Genomic DNA, 18,681 nt, shown 5'->3' on the forward strand with positions numbered 1-18,681 from the left:
TGGGATATATGGATTTCACCTCCAACGTCAAAGTCTAGTCATTGAATTAAAGCCTAGTTATTGAAGATAATACAAAGAACTGTGATAGAAACAATGATGCATAAAAAACCTAATCATAAATACTCTTTGGAGTAAAAACTTGAAAAGAAACACAAATCCATAAAATCAACAAAATTATGAAGAATTTAAAATGAAACAAAAAAGGTTGAAGGAAAATCGACAAATCTCTGGGGGTAAACAGATTTCACCCTTGGCCCCAAAGTTTTATCATTGAGTTAAAATCAAAATATTGTCAAATATTGTAAATAATCAAAATGGATAAAAGTAAATCTTAAAGCACTAAGCAACAAATATCTTAGTGCTAGAAAAAATAATAATTGGTAATGTATATAGAGTATTGATAATTTAAAATTAAACAACAAAATCTGAAAAGAAAAACGTCAAATTCAATTAGGATCTACGGATTTCACCCCTAACCCCAAAGTCTAGCTATTAACTTAAGATATATCTTAGGCTAAATATATCTTAGGCTAAATAATACAAAACTAAAAAAGTATCAATTACGCCAAATAAATTATGTATTGTTTCGAATTAAACAACTAAAAGTGGAAATAAAATTGGCTACTATAAAGGGATATACATATTTCACCCCGGACCCCACAATCTAGACATTAAAATATGACATAGTCATTGAAGATCATACAAAAAACAATGACACATAAAAACCTAGTCTTGATTACTCTTTGGCTTAAAAAAAGGAACAACAGTCCATAAAGTTAGCAAATATATGAGGAATTTAAAAATGAAACAAAAAAGATCTGAACTAAAATCGACAAATCTCTAGGAGTCGACGGATTTCACCCATCTCCAAACTCTTGTCATTGAGTTAAAATCAAAATTTTGTCAAATAATATAAGGAACCAAGAATGAAAAAAAGTAAATATTAAAACACTAAGCTACGAATATCCTTGTACCAGATAAATAATAGGAAAAATTGTCTTATACTGAGAGAAATAAGAACTTACGTACATTTGATGTATTAAGGAAATATAATTACGACAAAATATAAAAAAATCTATTATTATATTAAGAGAAATAAGAACATATATGAATTTGATGTATCAAGGAAATTTAATTATGTACCTAGATTCAAGAAAATTCATACACAGAGCATGTTCAACAAGGAAATTTATTTTTACACATTGCATTTTCAACAAGGAAATTCATATTTAAAAAAAAAAAAACCAAACAATAAATCATGATACTAATAAATATACGCACTGAAATAATGAGGATGATAATAAATACTTCAATTCGATATGAATCAAATTATATTGATTGAAATTTTCAATTCGAAATTTAGGGTACTTCCGATACCCGTGAATCGGTCATGAGTTTTTCAAAAATTGATGAACAAAACTTTTGTTAATAAAGTAAATAACTCATGCAATAATTTGAAAAACATCAGGAGCTTCAAAAACCCTCCAATATCATCTAAAATGGTGCCCAATTTGTGTTGAAATCAACACTTCTGCAAATCAAGAATTAAAAATATATTGCGAAGCAAAAATTGAGCAAAATAGGTGTTTAATTACAAAAAATATAACTACAATACTTTGAATAACACTTTAAACTTTAAAACCCCTCTGATTTTGATCACAAAAATTATTTATTTCTTTTTAAATTAATCAAATGGCGAAAATTATATGAAAATTAGAGTTCTTCATGAATCAATCATGATTTCTTCATAAATTGATGAACAAAAATATGTTAATAACGAAAATAACTTACACAATGACCTGAAGAACATCATGAGCTTAAAAAACCCTTAGATATCACGCAATATGATGCCCAATTTCAACAAAAACTATCACTTTGGCAGATCGTACTAAAAAATGTTACCGAAACTCGATTTCTTCAAAATTCGAGCAAAATAATTATTGAATCAGAAAAAATACAACTATAATCCTCTCAATAACACTTTGAACTTTAAAAACCCTATGATTTTAATCCAAAAAACTCTCTAATTCGCTTGTAATTCATCAAATGGCAGAAATTTTTAGCGCTCGACTTTTTTTTCAGAATCAAGAATTCAATCCACTGTTTTATAACGTTTTGATGCATTATTGTGAGCAATAATGCTCTGCAAAGCGTGCCATAGTTCAATAATACAATAAAAAGTGAAAATCACATGATTTTTTTATTGCTCAAAAAACCAAAGAATCGACGATCTTTTCGTCAGACTTGAACGAATCCTGTTTTCATGCCTAATTAGGAATGTCTTAAGCGATTCCTGATCCGAATCGCCTGATTCCACTCTACCTCGTAATTGAAAAAGTGTATACCAATAGATTGTTGGAAATATTTGCGATATTCTAGATCATTTACATGCAGAAAGTTTTGGCAAAACTTGATTAAGCCAATAGTATTAACTGTTTTAGCATAGTTTCATTGGAATTCCATCCACCAATATCAAACGTGTTGACGACTTGGAACATAATTCATTAAATACTTAGCTGAATCGGTAAACAAGATGTCAAAGCAATGGTTATTGATGGCCAAATGGGATCCATCTGGGAATACTCCTATATGAAGTATGTTTCTCATACGGTTGTATGTTGCAATTGAGCGAGAATTTTCTCGAGTGAAAGATCCACCATTGACACCAGCTCCATGTCCATTATTGTTAGTGATGATACAGAACTTCCCGAGATATATCATGAACACCAACAAAAGATGATGCAACTCCAAGATTGTTTCATAGGCCATATCAGAACAGTGACTCTCGAGAACTTTATGAAACTTTATTGTACTACTGTTTTACATAAAAAATAATAGTGAAATGCTGAATTTTAGAATTGTAAGTTGCAACAAAAGAATAAAAGAAGTGGGGAGAAAAAAAAGAATGCATTGTACAAGGTTGATATCAGGATGACTTCATTGAAGAAAAGAATGAAGCGTGGCACCTCACTAATTCATATTAGAATGCATTACTTGTTTAGGGTTACAAATAATAGTGGCACCTCACTATTCTGTATACCAATCCGATGGCCTCACCACCAAACTTTGGTGGATCATCTCATAGTATCTCTTCCTGCAGTTGCTGCCATGGTTGTACTTCACAACCAGCAGGTAGACCTCTGGACAGTAGCCAAAAAAAATCAAGCTTGAAGATAGCATGGCAAAGAAAACTTCAAGGAGACAATCAATGCAATGTGGTTGCTTCAATTAAGTGTGTGAAGGGTACTTGAGCTCAAGTTGACTGGGCAAGGTTTGCTGCTCTTGCTCTGGACACTGAGTTCTCATAGAGGTCTTCATACTGAGATGCAGATGAATCCCAGCTGAAATCCACATTCATGGCCTTTTGAACAAGGTGCTGCCACCATTCTGGGTTCTTCTTATAGTAGCTGATAGCCCTATCTAAAGCACTGTTTACCCCCTGTTAAAATGAGAATAGTTTGTCAATGTACTCATAGTAGCCGACATCATCACTGTACTTTCTTTAGCTGATATCAACATTATATTTTTCTTAATTCAGGGAAAACGTCATTTAAGGGGTTAAAACCAGTGTAGAAAAAATCGAACCGGAATGGTTAACAAGACATGGGGCCAGAAGCAGTTCAACCGTCCTAACCGGGGTAAGTCCCGAGGCAGTAAAAAAAGTGATTAAAAAAAAAAAAAATCTAATAAAATATGAAAAATATATTTAAAGCATGATTAAACAAAGCACATCCAAATGAAGATGAAAATTAAGGAAAAAAATGAATTTTAAAGATTCAATTTGTCCCCAAGGGTGTTTTTGAAATTTTTCAAAAAAAAGATGGGAAAATGTAAAAATAAGTATTAATGGCCAAAACAATTTCCAATCTTTGGAAAAATGATGAAAAACATTAAAAAATGCATTACAAACAAAATTTCTTATTTTTTGACATTTTATATAATTGTTTTGAATTTGTTTTTAAATATCCAGCTGGTTCACTAAAACTAGCTGAAACCGGTCGGTTCCAATCTAACTGGGCGGTTTTGAATTGAACCGCCCGATTTTTCTTACACTAGTTAAAACCCCTTACAAACTTATTAAAAGGATCAAATGATCCTAATTAACATTTGAAAAGTTGCATTTTCATTTTAATTTCACTCAAGTACCTCCTTAAAAAATCACAAATTGCTCTTGTTCAGGATTGGGAAGCTTGAAAATAAAGGCATTTTAATATTTTGACCCCTACTGAATGCCAAAGATACTCTGCTTTAGGGCTTTCATTGAGGAATAATTAGCGTATTTATGGTATTTGACATGTGCAAGGCATTTGGTGCCAAATGATGAAAATGCCCATATTTGTTCCTCATTGTAGCTGTAAACAACACGATCCTTATTTGTAACCCTAAACAAGTAAGAGCATTTTCATTATTTGGTTGCGGCCACTTGGGGCTCAAATTATTGAAGTGCCCTTGATTGTTAAGGTTTCCCCACCCTGAACAAAGGCAATTTAGGAATTTTTATTTTATTCTTACTTTTTTTTTTTTTTTTGAAGAGGAAGTACTTGAGTGAAATGAAAATGAAAAAGCAATACCTCAAGTGTAAATTTAAGGGGCTTCGACCACTTTATATTTTCCTCTTTATAATGGAATAGATGTCACAATAGAGTTTAGTTTGAATAATATATAACATCTGAAATTGATAACAATATATCCAATGAAAGATAAATTAGTATAATATTGGAATGTTTCAATAACAATACGTACTTTCTCATCTGGTGTTAAGAAGGTAAAACCATTGCGAAACTGAAGGGGGACCATATCATCATCAACATCAAATACACTGTAGGGTTGCATGATAAAACAATATGAGCATCTCAAGAGGTTGCACCATGAGACAGTATGAGCAACTCAAAGAGGAGCTCGTATGAAATGATTAGTAATCAAGAATCTACCTGTCATTTAGCCCTCCAGTTTTTCTTGCTATAGGAATAGAACCATATCTCATTGCAATCATCTGCAGAAACCAAACAAATGACGTAATTTGGCAGTATGATTTTTCCAATGTGAGGAAGACAAATTGTTCCATATGTATATTAGAGAAACTTGTGCAGAATTTTCATTAACCAGAATTAGGGGATAATCCCATATATACAAATGGCTTGGTGGTATGAAATAGATAAACATCCCTGTACAGTGATGTGACAAAAATACCATGAAACAAATTATACGTGTGATAGTTTGCCTACGAGATAATCATGTATTCATTAAGTAAGAACTTCCGTTTGATCTTTAGAATAAGTATGAAAGTAAGACGACCACATGCAAATATTTCATGCAAATATTTGTAACATGGAATGTCAATCGGATTTTAATATGCTTGGTCCTATCATAAGATACAAGATCAGTGAAGTCCTATCATAAAATACAGGATTAGAGAAAATCCTAATTGAACTGATATTATCCCCGTGAAAATGCTTAGGCAATGAGTGAGGGACACGTAAATCAGAGATAAGCATGCGAATAAAGAGAATCTTCGACCATAGGGTATAGAAACAACATGTTGTTTCTGACACCAAGAAGAAAAAGTGAATCACCAAGAAAACAAAATATCCACTAGTTGTCATATGAATGAATGGACGACACTGAATTCGGGGGCCCATGCGAAGCCATAGGAACCTTCGGAGGGCGCACATCCACCACTTTCCAGTAGCTAAGGCTACCGCTGATAAGATCAAACGGCAAAAAAACGACTAGAATCAGCGAAGACTCTAAGGAAGTACCTCCGCACCCTACCTTATTAGAGAGAGGGCGAACTAATCTGAATCAGCAAATGCAAAAATTTGAAGATTAGAGTCATCATCATCATCATCATTATAGCCTTTTCCTAATTAATTGGGGTCGGCTACACGAATCCTGGTCTGCCATTTTGCTCTATTAAAGACTATACCCTCAGTCAGGCCATAACCCCCCATATCTTTTCGGACTACTTCCAACCGCATCCTTTTGGGCTTACCCCTTGCCCTTTTCAGTCCTTCCACTTGGGCTAACTCGCGCCTCCTAACAGGTGCTGTACTTGGTTGGCACCACACATGGCCAGCCCAGCTAAGTCTACTCTCACTCACTTATCACCTTTGGTGCCACACCTAAATTCTCCCGAATGGATTCATTTCGAATTCTATCCCTTCTTGTCTTGCCACTCATTTATCTCAACATCCTCATCTCCACCACACTCCATGAGTACATTGGTTTTTGTCTGCCCAAGATTCTGTCCCATAGAACAATGCTGGTCTCACAACTGTCCTATAAAACTTGCCCTTCAACTTCATTGGTATGCAGCGATCACATAAAACTCCAGTTGCACATCTCTACTTTGCCCACCCCGCTCTAATTTTGTGTGCAACATCCTCAATCTCACCATTGTCCTAGATTATCGACCCAAGATATTGAAAGAGCGGTATTTTTTGTACATCCTGGCCGTCAATCTTAACTACCTCCTCTTCTCTGCTCCTATTATTAATAAACTTGCCTCTTATCTGATCCTAAAGCCTTTCCTGTCTTCATCCTATTCAAAGCTTCTTTCACTTCTGTTCATTGTTCATGTCAGCCACCTGTCCACCGTACGTCTACTTTTTACTGTTCATAATGGCCACCTGTCTTGGCCAGCTGTCTTCTTTATTGTTGTTTTGAATCCGGATTTCAAGTCCGGTGCCTATATAAGGCCCTTTAAGTCAGTTGTAATGGCAGAGTGCTACTTAGAGCCTCTCAGCCTAGTTTCTTTCTTGGTGTGCGTCTTTCCTACTTCTGCTTTTACTTGTAAGCTTCTTCTACTTGTAAGTTTGATCCTTATAGTTTGTTATAGACTTTCGGCGTGCATGTTCATGTTCTGTTATTTCTCTATCTCCTTATATCCTTTTGTCTTGTGTTGTTTTGTCTTGTGTTGTTATCTTATGCGCAACTATATTGGTATCAGAGCCTGCACAAGTGTCATGAGATTATTTTTCATATTTACTCTGTTGACTGGGTTAATATATAGTTCATATTGAGATTAGTATGCTCTGCATCTGCCTAGTTGATCTAGGATCTCTCGCATCAGAAAACATAGAATGAATTAAAGGTTAATTTAGAGTGTTGATGTTATTCCACTGGCAATACTTTTTGAAAGTTAACATAACAGGAGCTCTGTTGAGGCAAGAAGGCCGTAGAAGGAGTTCATACTTTGTTAACCAGGAAAAGAAAGTTGGCCTTAAACTTTATTTCAAAAATTTACAGTCAACACAGTAGATAATTTCAAAATGACAGAAGAAAGTGTCTCAAATATCTCTTTAGATAGTGTTTCCTCTTCTAGTTCAGATTTAGGTCCCCTGTTTTCTAACCAAGAACATCTTTTTGAAATAACCTATACCCTTGAAAAGTTTTCTGAAACTAGTTCTCAAGTAATTAATCCTTATCACGTTTATGATAAATCTAGCTTAAATTGGACCAAAAAAATCAAAAAGCTTTGTGGAAAAAAGAACCCTGAAGCCATCAAGGAATATGTTCAAGCCTCTTCCTTTGACCAACACCAAATCCCTGCTACCCAAGCTGAACAATACATTACTATTGCCCTACCCAGAAACCTTTTTCCCCAATGGCTTAAAGATGGATATACTCATTCATTTTGGAGTTATAAAATTAGCCTTAACATTCCATGGAAGAAAAGGTATGGAAGCAGTTTCCCGAATTGCTTTGTTAGATTCCAGATTTTTAGAATCCCAGCATGCCTGTATTGTAACTGTGCAAACAACCTTAAACGATGGCACCATTTTTGTTACCTTTTTCCCAAACTTTAATATCCCAATCAAAGACCCTCATTTGAGTTCTGCTTTCAAAGTCCAATTACAAATTACAGGAACCAAGCAAATTGAAATAGCCACTGTAGCTACACTCCATTATCAAATGGTGTATAGATTACAGAACCATACTTTTGATATAGTTAACCCTTTGTCCCCTGAACATGAAAATACTGCCTCGTTCATTAAAGTTGACAATAATTTCCAGCATGTCTGTCATTACGTTCCTAGACAAATATCTCGAGAAAGGTTGCTTGAATTGATTCCATCCACATGGGTGACAAACTATGAAAATTTTCACAATCAAAGTCAGCCAGTGATGCAATCAGATTCTAGGATAACAAGAATGTCTGATGGAACACTACAGATAAGTTTTCAGACTCCAAGAGCTATTGAAAATTAAACCAGAGAAGTTTTCCCTACCCAATTTCAAGGACTGCTTGAAAAACTCTCAGTATTTGCTTTTGACAAAACAGGGAAACCAATTTATGAACAGAAAACTTCTGATGGTCATAATTGGTTTGATACTTGCAATTGTTCCACTTGTCTTAGAGATGATTTTGATGAAATACCAAAGAAGAAAAATAGAAAGAAAATTTCATCTCAGCAAAAGCTTCATCAAAGATATATTGAAGGTGATCCATCTGTTGGATTACTTGGAGAGAGTTCAGGAAAATGGGATTATTATGTGACTTATGGTAGTAAAAAACGCAAACACACTGGTTCGGAATCATCCCTACAGGATGGGATGATCACAATGAAAATTCTGAAAGAAAAATCACATTCCAGAATGATTAGCCTTTGATCCTCAAAGTTCAAGTTATGCCTAAAATTTTCCTCCATTACATGAATATGAAAAAATTCAAGAAAATGAAAAACATGTATGGAAGATAAAAAATCCAAGTACAAGAGATGTTACTGGAGCACAAAAGTCTATATCTCCAGCTGAAGCAAGCCTCAATTGGCAAGCTGAAAATGCTAAATCACAGAATTTAGCATTACTTCGAATAGAAGAAAAACAGAATGTTATGTCGTCTCAGTTACAAGGATTAGTTGGCATAATTGTTCAATTAAAGGAAAAGATTCAATTGTTGCATGAAGAGTTGATGCAGATCTTATACATAGTAAAGGATATTCATGAGCAATCTTATTTACTGAATAAAAAAGGGAAGGAAAAGCCTTGAAAAAGATCTTTGGATGAAATCTCAATATCCTCAGACACAATACCATTCCCAATTTCAACCTTTGCTTGCAAACCCATACACCCAAAATTACCCTACTTTAAGAAGTCGTGATCCTTTCCAACCTATAAGAACACTTTACCCACCTACATGATTGATTCCACCTAGACAATTTGATTTTAGAGCTGATGAAAGACGCTTTCCTGAAGAAATGTTCTTTCCTCAACTAAGAAACAAACCAAATGTATCAATACCCAGTTCATCACAAAATCCTATACCTAAAACCTCAATTACCTCTATACCAGTAACAGTCCAACCACATACTATTCCTCAAGTACCCAAAAATGAAGCCCAAAAACCTGACAGAACAACCTGAAATAAACCTTCAAACTCAAACACAATCCTCAGAAGATATGTCTGATACTTTTGAAACTCTTGAAGATAAATCCTCCTCTACTTCCCTGGACTTAGAATCGTTATTAAGGATGAACCCCCCTGAACCACCTCATGAACCAGACCCTGTCATGGAAGAAGAATTTAGGACTCTTAACCAACAAGAACCTCAACCTTCCCTGAGCTATGGAGATTCATCAAAAGGATTTACTATTGATGGTATTTCACCTTCACGATGGAATGATAGATTCAGAGAGATTCAAGGATGGATGCATTCAGAAAAGCTTAACCCTACAAATACATTAGCCAATACAATTTCTAAGATTATTGTAAGGCTAAGAGAATGCCTTTTTGACTGGTACATAGGTCTTGGAGAATACCGGCAAACACAGTTAAGAAATAGTCAGTCCATTGTTGAATTCCTTAATTACTTTGTCTCTAAATTCTCAGGCCCGGTTAAGCATGAACACATTGCTGCCAGAGAAGAAGTTTTTCAGCTTAAATGTTGTTTTTTCAAAAGACAAGATTTTGAAAATGGATTTATCGGCTTTTCCAAATATTCTCAAATTCCAGAATAAAATACTGCCGAATCCCCAATTACTTATGTTTTCTCAATGGAATTTCTCAATGGAATTTTGAGTATAAGCATATTTCTGGAAAGAACAATATTTTGGCAGATATGTTTTCCCGAAGTAGATTTTTTGAAGAAACAAGAATTTCTGTTGTTCCTTTCATAGTAGCAATTATCAAAATAGATGAAGAAACAAAAGATGTTCCTGATGAAATATATGACATCATTCTCAGTAAAACAATGAAATCAATAAACGAGAATATGCAACAAAAACTGCATGAAATATTGATCAGAAATCACGGAGAATGTTTTCAAGGAATTCGATGCCATTCTACATATCCATTTTTATCCCTATTCCAAACCAGACATTATTATAATATACCAAAAGAAGCAATTTGTTTCCTCTGATATCTTACCCAAAACCACCATATATGTTTTAATTTCTATGTAAGGAAATTATTATCCTACCTCAGACACTGTCATTTCCTACAATGAAACAATTACATCCACCCCAACCCCAAAGCATTCAACTTTTATAAAGTTCTTCTAAAGCATTACCATTATAATCAATGGATTGAATCCTTTGGTTATCCTCACCGACCTTATATCATTATAGCATTCGATCAAGATCGACCCCAAATTTATCCTGAACATACCTATTTCACCCAACGTCCTCAAATCCAAACCATTGGATGGTATGATTCTAATCTCTTGAATTTTTGGATATTTCAAACAAAATTATGGAAAGAATTAAAAATTCTCATGTGCTACATTAACAGAATCCAGCCAGAATGGATTCCTTTAGATGTCTATACATGAACCACAGTTTGGAATGATGAGACTTCCAGAGGAGCTGCTCTGCTACACCAACTTCACATATGGCTTGCTGATCATCCTCCTCCTGCAGAAATACAAACAGATAGTTCCAGTGATGATACCTATATTGGACCCTCACACAGCCCGTCCAATCCTTCTTCACCAAGCTACGATTACGATGGTTATCCCCTCAATTATGACACTGATTGAAAAACACTGTTCAACATCACTGTGGATATCACTATTCTGTCGGCAATACTATTCAAGATCATTGTGGATATCACTATTCTGTCGGCAACACTGTTCAACATCACTGTAGATATCACTATTCAAGATAAGCAAGAATGCCCACTGTTCACTATTCATGTCGGCCACCTGTCCACTGTTTACTGTTCATTTTGGCCACCTGTCTTCTTTTATTGCTGTTTTGAATCCGGATTTCAAGTCCGATGCCTATATAAGGCCTTTTAAGTCAGTTGTAATGGCAGAGTACTGCTTAGAAGCTCTCAGTTTAGTTTCTTTCTTGGTGTGCTTCTTTCCTACTTCTGCTTTTACTTGTAAGCATCTTATACTTCTAAGTTTGATCCTTATAGTTTGTTATAGACTTTCGGTGTGCATGTTCATGTTCTGTTATTTCTCTATCTCCTTATATCCTTTTGTCTTGTGTTGTTATCTTATGCACATCTATATCGAATGCATCCATCCTTGAATCTCTCTGAATCTATCATTCCATCGTGATGGTGGAATGTCATTAATAGTATATCCTTTAGATGAATCTCCATAGGTAGGGGAAGGTTGAGGTTCTTGTTGGTTAGGAGTCCTAAATTCTTCTTTCATGACAGGGTCTGGGTCTGATTCATGAAGTGGTTCAGGGGGGTTCATCATTAATAAAGATTCTGAATCCAGGGAAGAAGAGGAGGATTTATCTTTAAAAGTTTCAGAAGTATCAGACATATCTTCTGAGGATTGTGTTTCAGTTTGAAGGTTTACTTCAGGTTGTTCTGTCAGGTTTTTAAGGAATGAACTCATATTATTCATAGGTTTGGGAGAAATCAACTGGGTTAGAACTGAAGAGGCTATGACATCAAGTTCAGTATCAGATGACTGAAACATTTGGGCTTCATTTTTGGGTACTTGAGGAATAGTATGTGGTTGAACTGGTTGGACTGTTACTGGTGTTGAGGTAATTGAGGGTTTAGGTATAGGATTTTGTGATGAACTGGGTATTGATACATTTGGTTTCTTTCTAAGTTGAGGAAAGAACATTTCTTCAGGAAAACGTCTTTCATCTTCAAAAGAACTTAAAGCTCTAAAACCAAATCGTCTAGGTGGAATCAATCCTGTAGGTGGGTAAAGTGTTCTTGTAGGTGGGAAAGTGTTAGGACTTCTTAAGGTAGGGTAATTTTGGGTGTATGGGTTTGCAAGCAAAGGTTGAAATTGGGAATGGTATTGTGTCTGAGGATATTAAGATTTCATCCAAAGATCTTTTTCAAGGCTCTGTAACTATTTTTCTAAAAAAGCTTTTTTCCTTTCCTTTCTGATTCAATAAATAGGATAGCTCATGAATATCCTTTACTGTGTATAAGATTTGCATCAACTCTTCACGCAACAATTGAATCTTTTCCTTTAATTGAACAATTATGCCAACTAATCCTTGTAATTGAGACGACATAACGTTCTGTTTTTCTTCTATTCGAAGTAATGCTAAATTTTGTGATTTAGCATTTTCAACTTGCCAATTGAGACTTGCTTCAGCTGGAGATATAGACTTTTGTGCTCCAGTAACATGTCTTGTACTTGGATTTTTTATCTTCCATACATGTTTTTCATTTTCTTGAATTTTTTAATAATCATGTAATGGAGGAAAATTTGAGGCATAACTTGAACTTTGAGGATCAAAGGCTAAGCATTCTCGAATGTGATTTTTTATTTCAGAATTTCCATTGTGATCATCCCATCCTGTAGGGACGATTTCCGAAACAGTGTGTTTGGGTTTTTGACTACCATATGTCGCATAATAATCCCATTTTCCTGAACTCTCTCCAAGTAATCCAACAGATGGACAACTTCAATATATCTTTGACGAAGCTTTTGCTGAGATGAAATTTTCTTTCTGTTTTTCTTCTTTGGTATTTCATCAAAATCATCTCTAAGACAAGTGAAACAATTGCAAGTATCAAACCAATTATGTCTTAAGTTTAGCTTTACTTACTATTTGTTTAGCATTTTTATATTTTTCTAAGTTTTGACCGTTTCGATTACACTGCCAAGTTTTATAACATGATCGTTTTTCGCTAATGGCCTTCTGAACCTCATCACTCCACAACCAAGTTCCCTTATTGGACTTTCTGTTCCCTTTAGATTCTTCTAAAACTTCTTTTGCCACTATCTTGATATAGACACCCATTTCATTCCATATTACATTGACATCATGTTTAGAGTTCAATTTTCCTTCTTCAACTAATTTATCCCTAAATAAGTCTATGTTGTCATTTTTTAAATTCCACCACCTAGTGCTTGGACACCCATTACTTTCACTCTTCTCTTCCATGTCTTTATGCAGATGTCCACAACCACGAGCCTATGTTGGGTAGTCAAACTCTCTCCTAAGATAACCTTGCAATCTTTACATGATGGTCGATCTACCTTCTTAACTAAGAAGAGGTCTATCTGGCTTTTATGAATGTTAAGGAAATGAACCCACGACCATGCATCAAAATAATATATAGAATGATGAAATGAATGGGGACCATATGATATGGAAGAGGAGCCTCAACAAACTATCAAAATTGTTAAGATTGAGAGAGGAGAGAGAGTGTAATATTCAAGCACAAGAGAAAGAAAATACAGATGTCTTTTTTCATTTTCTACATATCGTGGGGTAATGCGCCTATATATACACAGATCCATATGGGAGTTATAATTCAGGTAGGTCAACATGCGTAGGAGTTGGAACCATTCTGCATGACTATTACATGACTGTTATAGTAAGAAATGCCCGACTATTGTAGTAAGAAATGTATGACTATTACAACAAGAAATGGATGAGTGTTACAACAAGAATCCATAATAGTTATTGTAGGCTTAATGGGCATGGTGCCCGTAACAGTCACTACTCTCCCCTTCCAGCTGGGGCATAAATAGAGCTCAACTTGTCCAAATATTCGAGGCCTTAGTAAGTATGCTAATTGATTCTTGGATCGAACAAATGGAGTACATAATGTCTTTTAAGAGACCTTTTCTTTGACGAAGTGACAATCGACCTCAATGTGCTTGGTTCTCTCCTGAAATACAGGATTTGAAGCACTATAAATTGCTTCTTAATTGTCACAATGTAGAGAATAGAAGCTGATACATTAACATCCATCTCTTGAAGAAGAGGATGGAGATACTTACTCTTCCAGGTGACTAAATTACCACCCACTGTCATAAAGTAACCATTGGTGGATCGTCGATCAAGGGAACACCCAGCCCAATCTGCATTGCAGAAACCTTGTACATCAAGGTGACCATGAATGGTATAAAGTAGCCTTCTCCCTGGAACAGAATTCAAATATTATAAAATGTGATCAACAACATCCAAGTGATGGGAGCATTGTATGTGCATAAACTGACTTGCCATGTTTACAGCATATGCAATGTATGGCCATGCAACAGTCAAATAAATAAGTCCATCCAGTAATCTCTGATAGACACTAGGGTTACTCATGGGCTTTGATTGCTGAATCATACAATCTGTGGTTAACCTCAAAGGGAGATTCCACTAGTTTGGTTCCAAGCATTCCTGTGACATTGAGGAGATCGAGAGTAAACTTTTTTTGAGACAAAAATTCCTTGTTTTGACCTAGCCACCTCTATTCCAATGAAGTATTTCAAAAGACCAAGATCCTTGATGTCAAAAACATGCCCTATGAAGTATTTCACTTTTTCTCGTGATCATTATGTCCTGTGAGCAAACATATCAGAAATTTGAACTGACATATTGCCATAATGAACTTTTCGAACAAAGCCCGAGGTGATTGTTTCAGTCCATATATAGTTTTTCTCAATTTACAGACCTTCCCTTTCTCCACCTGAGGATAAAACCCGGGTTTCCATATATATATTTCCTCTTGCAAATCTCCATGAAGAAAGGCATTCCTCAAGTCTAATTGGTGGAATGGCCATTTCTTGCTCACACCATTAAATAAAAGTACCTGTACGGATTTTAATTTTGCTATAGGAGCAAAAGTCTCCTTATAGTCAACACCATATAAGTGTGTAAAACCTTTAGCCACCAGACGAGCGTTGTATCTATCAATCGAACCATCTGGTTTGTGCTTCAAGTTATACACCCACCTGCATCCAACCACATGTTGTCCTTTGGCCGATCAATTATATCCCAATTTCGCTGCTTTTCTAAGGGAATCAATTTCTCAATCATGGCTGCTTTCCATAGGATGGGAATTTAACAGAGGAAGTAGAGAAAAAGTATGCATTAAAGGAAGGTGAAAGTGAAGCATAAGAACAAACTTACTGATTGGATGAGAAATACAACTCCTTTTTTCTTTTCTTATGGAAATAGGTAAATTGAGTTGAGAAGGCCTAGGGGTGGAAGGAGAAGAAGTACTTGAAGAGTTAACAATTTGGGGTTTGATCATTTACATCAGACTTTCCCTTGTTCTTTTTCTAAGTGTACACACAGCTGTTTCTCAATAGATTCCACTTGTTCCTTGGTTGGATTACAGGAACTATCTATGACCATTGGAAGAGGAATGAGTAGCATAGTGGATATTGAATCTCTTTGGGCAAAAAAATAGAAATATAATCTCTAAGAAGGTAACATCCTTTAAGATATATTTTCTTTCAGTTTCTGGACAGTAATACTTGTATCCTTTCTGAGAGTTCGAGTATCCTAGAAACACAATCTAGTAGATTGAGATCCTAGTTTATTCCTAGCCGGTCCAAAGGTATGCACAAAGCATACTCAACTAAAGGCTATTAGTGGAAGAGAAAACAGAAGAAGTGCATGGTGGAGAAGATTGAAAGGATAAGCACCATCGAGAGCAGGTGTAGGCACTATATTGATCATATAGGCAGCCGAAAGAACTGGTTATTCCTAATTGTCTTAGGGACCTTCATTCCTATTAAGATGACTCTCACCACCTCTAACAAGGGTCTATTTTTCTGTCATGCCACACCATTCTATTGTAGTGTATAAAAACACAATATTTGCATTTCTATACCACATTCAAAATAATAACTTTTTAGTGCATTGCATAGATACTCTCGTGCATTATCGGAAATAATAAATTTATTTTTTAACCATTTTATGAAATATTTTAACTATTGAAGGTACTTCCTCTCTACTTTTCAAAACATAAATCCAATTATAAAAAGAGTAGTCATTGATGAATGAGATAAAATACCGATATCCAGATACAGAAATTACTAGAGCAGGCCCCAAACATCAGAATGAAAAAACTAGAATGACTTAAAATTTTTATTTTCTTTTTTTTTTTGGGTAAATCAGTGGGGATGATGAGCCACTACCAATTTTATCAATAAATAATCAAGATATTACATGTAAAATTGTCAAATAGCCCTTACTAGGGGAACATTTGAAATGTCATGCAAGATGAGAGGCCATCTAACATCTAGCGGGCAAGCCCCCCATAATGTTGCTTTTGCAAATGATATCACCCTCTTTATACCAGGCAGTAAACAAATTTGTTCGCCTCCCTAAAAACATGAAAGATCTACTACTAGTGCACTGCATAAGAGGAGAGCTTGACCCTGAAATTGGACAAGATTATCCGTAGCTTCCATGGGGGTCTACTGCGTTGGGTTAAGGACTGAACAAACAATTTGGAGTCACTCCTGATTATTAAGGGATCAGCAATCAAGCTCATGTGCCAGAGAGATCACTCAATCCAGAGCAAGAAACTTGGCGATATTGTTGCCCATGAAACCCAAAACTGCAAAGGCCACCACAAAACCAAATGTATCTTTACTGATGATTCCTCCACAACTAGCCGTACCAGGATTCCAAAGGGTAGATCCATCTATGTTGAGCTTGAAGTGACACATGGGAGGGAAGGACCATGCAACCTAGATTGGGATTGGGGGGGAGCGAGGGGAGAGGAGTAATGGTCCATACTCCACTTCAATTAAGATTTGTGGCGACGTTATTTTCTAATGGATGGAAAGCCCACCCCTTCCCTTCTGCAAGCTTGCCGACAAAGTGGGTAATTCACCATAAAGAGTGCTCTCTAGGAGTCTTCCTCCTTTCATGAATGCATGCGTTACGCATAGCCCACAAACACCAGATCGTAGTGGAGAAAATGGAGAGCCGGCCATTTTTCATGCCGGTTGATTTCAAACGAAATTTGTTCCACTTCATCATCATCATCATAGTTGATTGCTCAAGCGACATGAGTTTGTGGAATCTTCAGAGTAAGGATCTCCAGAGGACCTACAAGAAAACACATTGCATGCCAATATGGTTATTGGTCTCCTCCTTTTGAAGGGAAAATGGGTATCTAGACCCCAGAGGTAAGGCCTTAGAATGGAGCAAACCCATGGTGGGCAATTGGGACTGCAAGGAAAGCCATGTGAACCATTTCCCTCTCGAATGGGATAGTGTTTTCCAGAGGACCTTGAAAGCTGGCTAAACAGGAGCGTTTTGTCAGATGTTATCCTAAGCATTGCCCATTGCGAAATCGCCATTACCAGAGTGGATCTAGACCAACTACTACTGTAAGGGGTCTATAGGTAGCACATGTGAATGCACCTCCTCCTAGGCGTGGATGAGTAAGAAGAGCCCATCTTTGAGTGCCAAATTGCCCAGGATCCTATGTACATCTGCACCATATGTCTCCCATAAGAATTGCTTTGACAACCATGGATCTGCCCAGAGATCAATTAACTTTCCATCACCAACTATCCATGCAACATTATTCTGCAGTCTATTTACCCCTAAGGTTATCCCCCTCCACGCATATGAGCAGCTTTTAGGTTGGGAGAACAAAACCAATGAGTGGCAAAAGTATCTATGCTTGAAGAAGTGAGACAAAAGGGAAGAGTGTTTTGAGATGACCCTCCAAGCTAAATTCATCAAGATAGACATATTGAAGTCATAAATATGACGAACCCAAGGTCTCCTCCATTTTTTTGTCCTACAATACTGCAACTTATCGGATGCTGTTGCCAGTAGTCCCTACCCAAAGCCAATTGCACTAGAGCCTTACAATTATATTGCATGTGCAGCTCGGAAGAGAGAAGAAAAGCAGCCAGTATGTAGAAGATGCATTAAGGACTGATTCCAAGAGTTGTAGCTGTCCTGCAAAGGACATAGATAGTGCTTGCCAAGAGCCAATCCTAGATATGGTCTTTCCAATTAGGCTAAGACAATGTGAATACCTCAGGAGTCCAAGAAAAAGAGGGAGACCTAGATATTTAACAGGAAGGTCACCTATCCCAAACTGGAGAGTATTAAGTACTTGAGCTCTCATGCTTGTGCAAACCCTAAGAACATAGCTTGCTCTTGTTGTAATTTAGTTGCTGTCCTGTCACCCTACAAAAGTCATCAATAATGTGTGTGATAATCAACACTGCTTGAATTGAGGTCTCACAGAAAATTAAGTCATCGTCCGCATAGAGAAGAAGATTGACCCCAAAGTTACATCCCAAAGGAAGAGCAGGGGGAGGCAGTAGGTTGCAATAGCGTCATCGAGCATCCTATTGACATAGTCCATGACAAGGAGAAATAGATATGCGGAGAGTGGATCCCTTTATCCAAGGCCTCTTTTCCCTTTAAACAGCCTACAGGAGATCCATTATGTAGAATAGAGAATGATGAAGTAGAGATGCAATGCTGAACAGATGATGTAAAAATATGTGGGAAACCCATAGCAAGGAGTCTGCCTTCACG

The 18,681-nt window shown here is 36.2% G+C and overlaps 1 protein-coding gene across 12 annotated transcripts in view; it reads right to left on the reverse strand.

The window, feature by feature from the left end:
• Window positions 1–2,783: 2,783 nt before the first annotated feature.
• Window positions 2,784–18,681, reverse strand: part of SS4 (starch synthase 4) — an 84,086-nt gene continuing 68,188 nt past the window's right edge. For 9 of the 12 annotated variants that reach the window (XR_016052432.1, XR_016052433.1, XR_016052431.1 and 6 more), the window contains 3 exons: window positions 4,932–4,993; window positions 4,744–4,819; window positions 2,784–3,439 (listed from right to left, as the gene is read on the reverse strand). Coding sequence is in view for 7 of the 12 variants with exons in the window: in XM_088862443.1 (XP_088718569.1) it covers window positions 3,254–3,439; window positions 4,744–4,819; window positions 4,932–4,993 (324 nt within the window). In the remaining 5 variants the exon portion in view is untranslated. The remainder of the gene's footprint in view (window positions 3,440–4,743; window positions 4,820–4,931; window positions 4,994–18,681) is intronic. The other 3 variants (XR_016052434.1, XM_020675137.2, XM_088862446.1) reach the window with 1 other exon arrangement.

The sequence above is a fragment of the Amborella trichopoda genome, chromosome 3, assembly GCF_054954075.1.
Source record: "Amborella trichopoda isolate Santa Cruz 75 chromosome 3, AtrichopodaSantaCruz75HAP2 v2.0, whole genome shotgun sequence".
Taxonomy (NCBI): domain Eukaryota; kingdom Viridiplantae; phylum Streptophyta; class Magnoliopsida; order Amborellales; family Amborellaceae; genus Amborella; species Amborella trichopoda.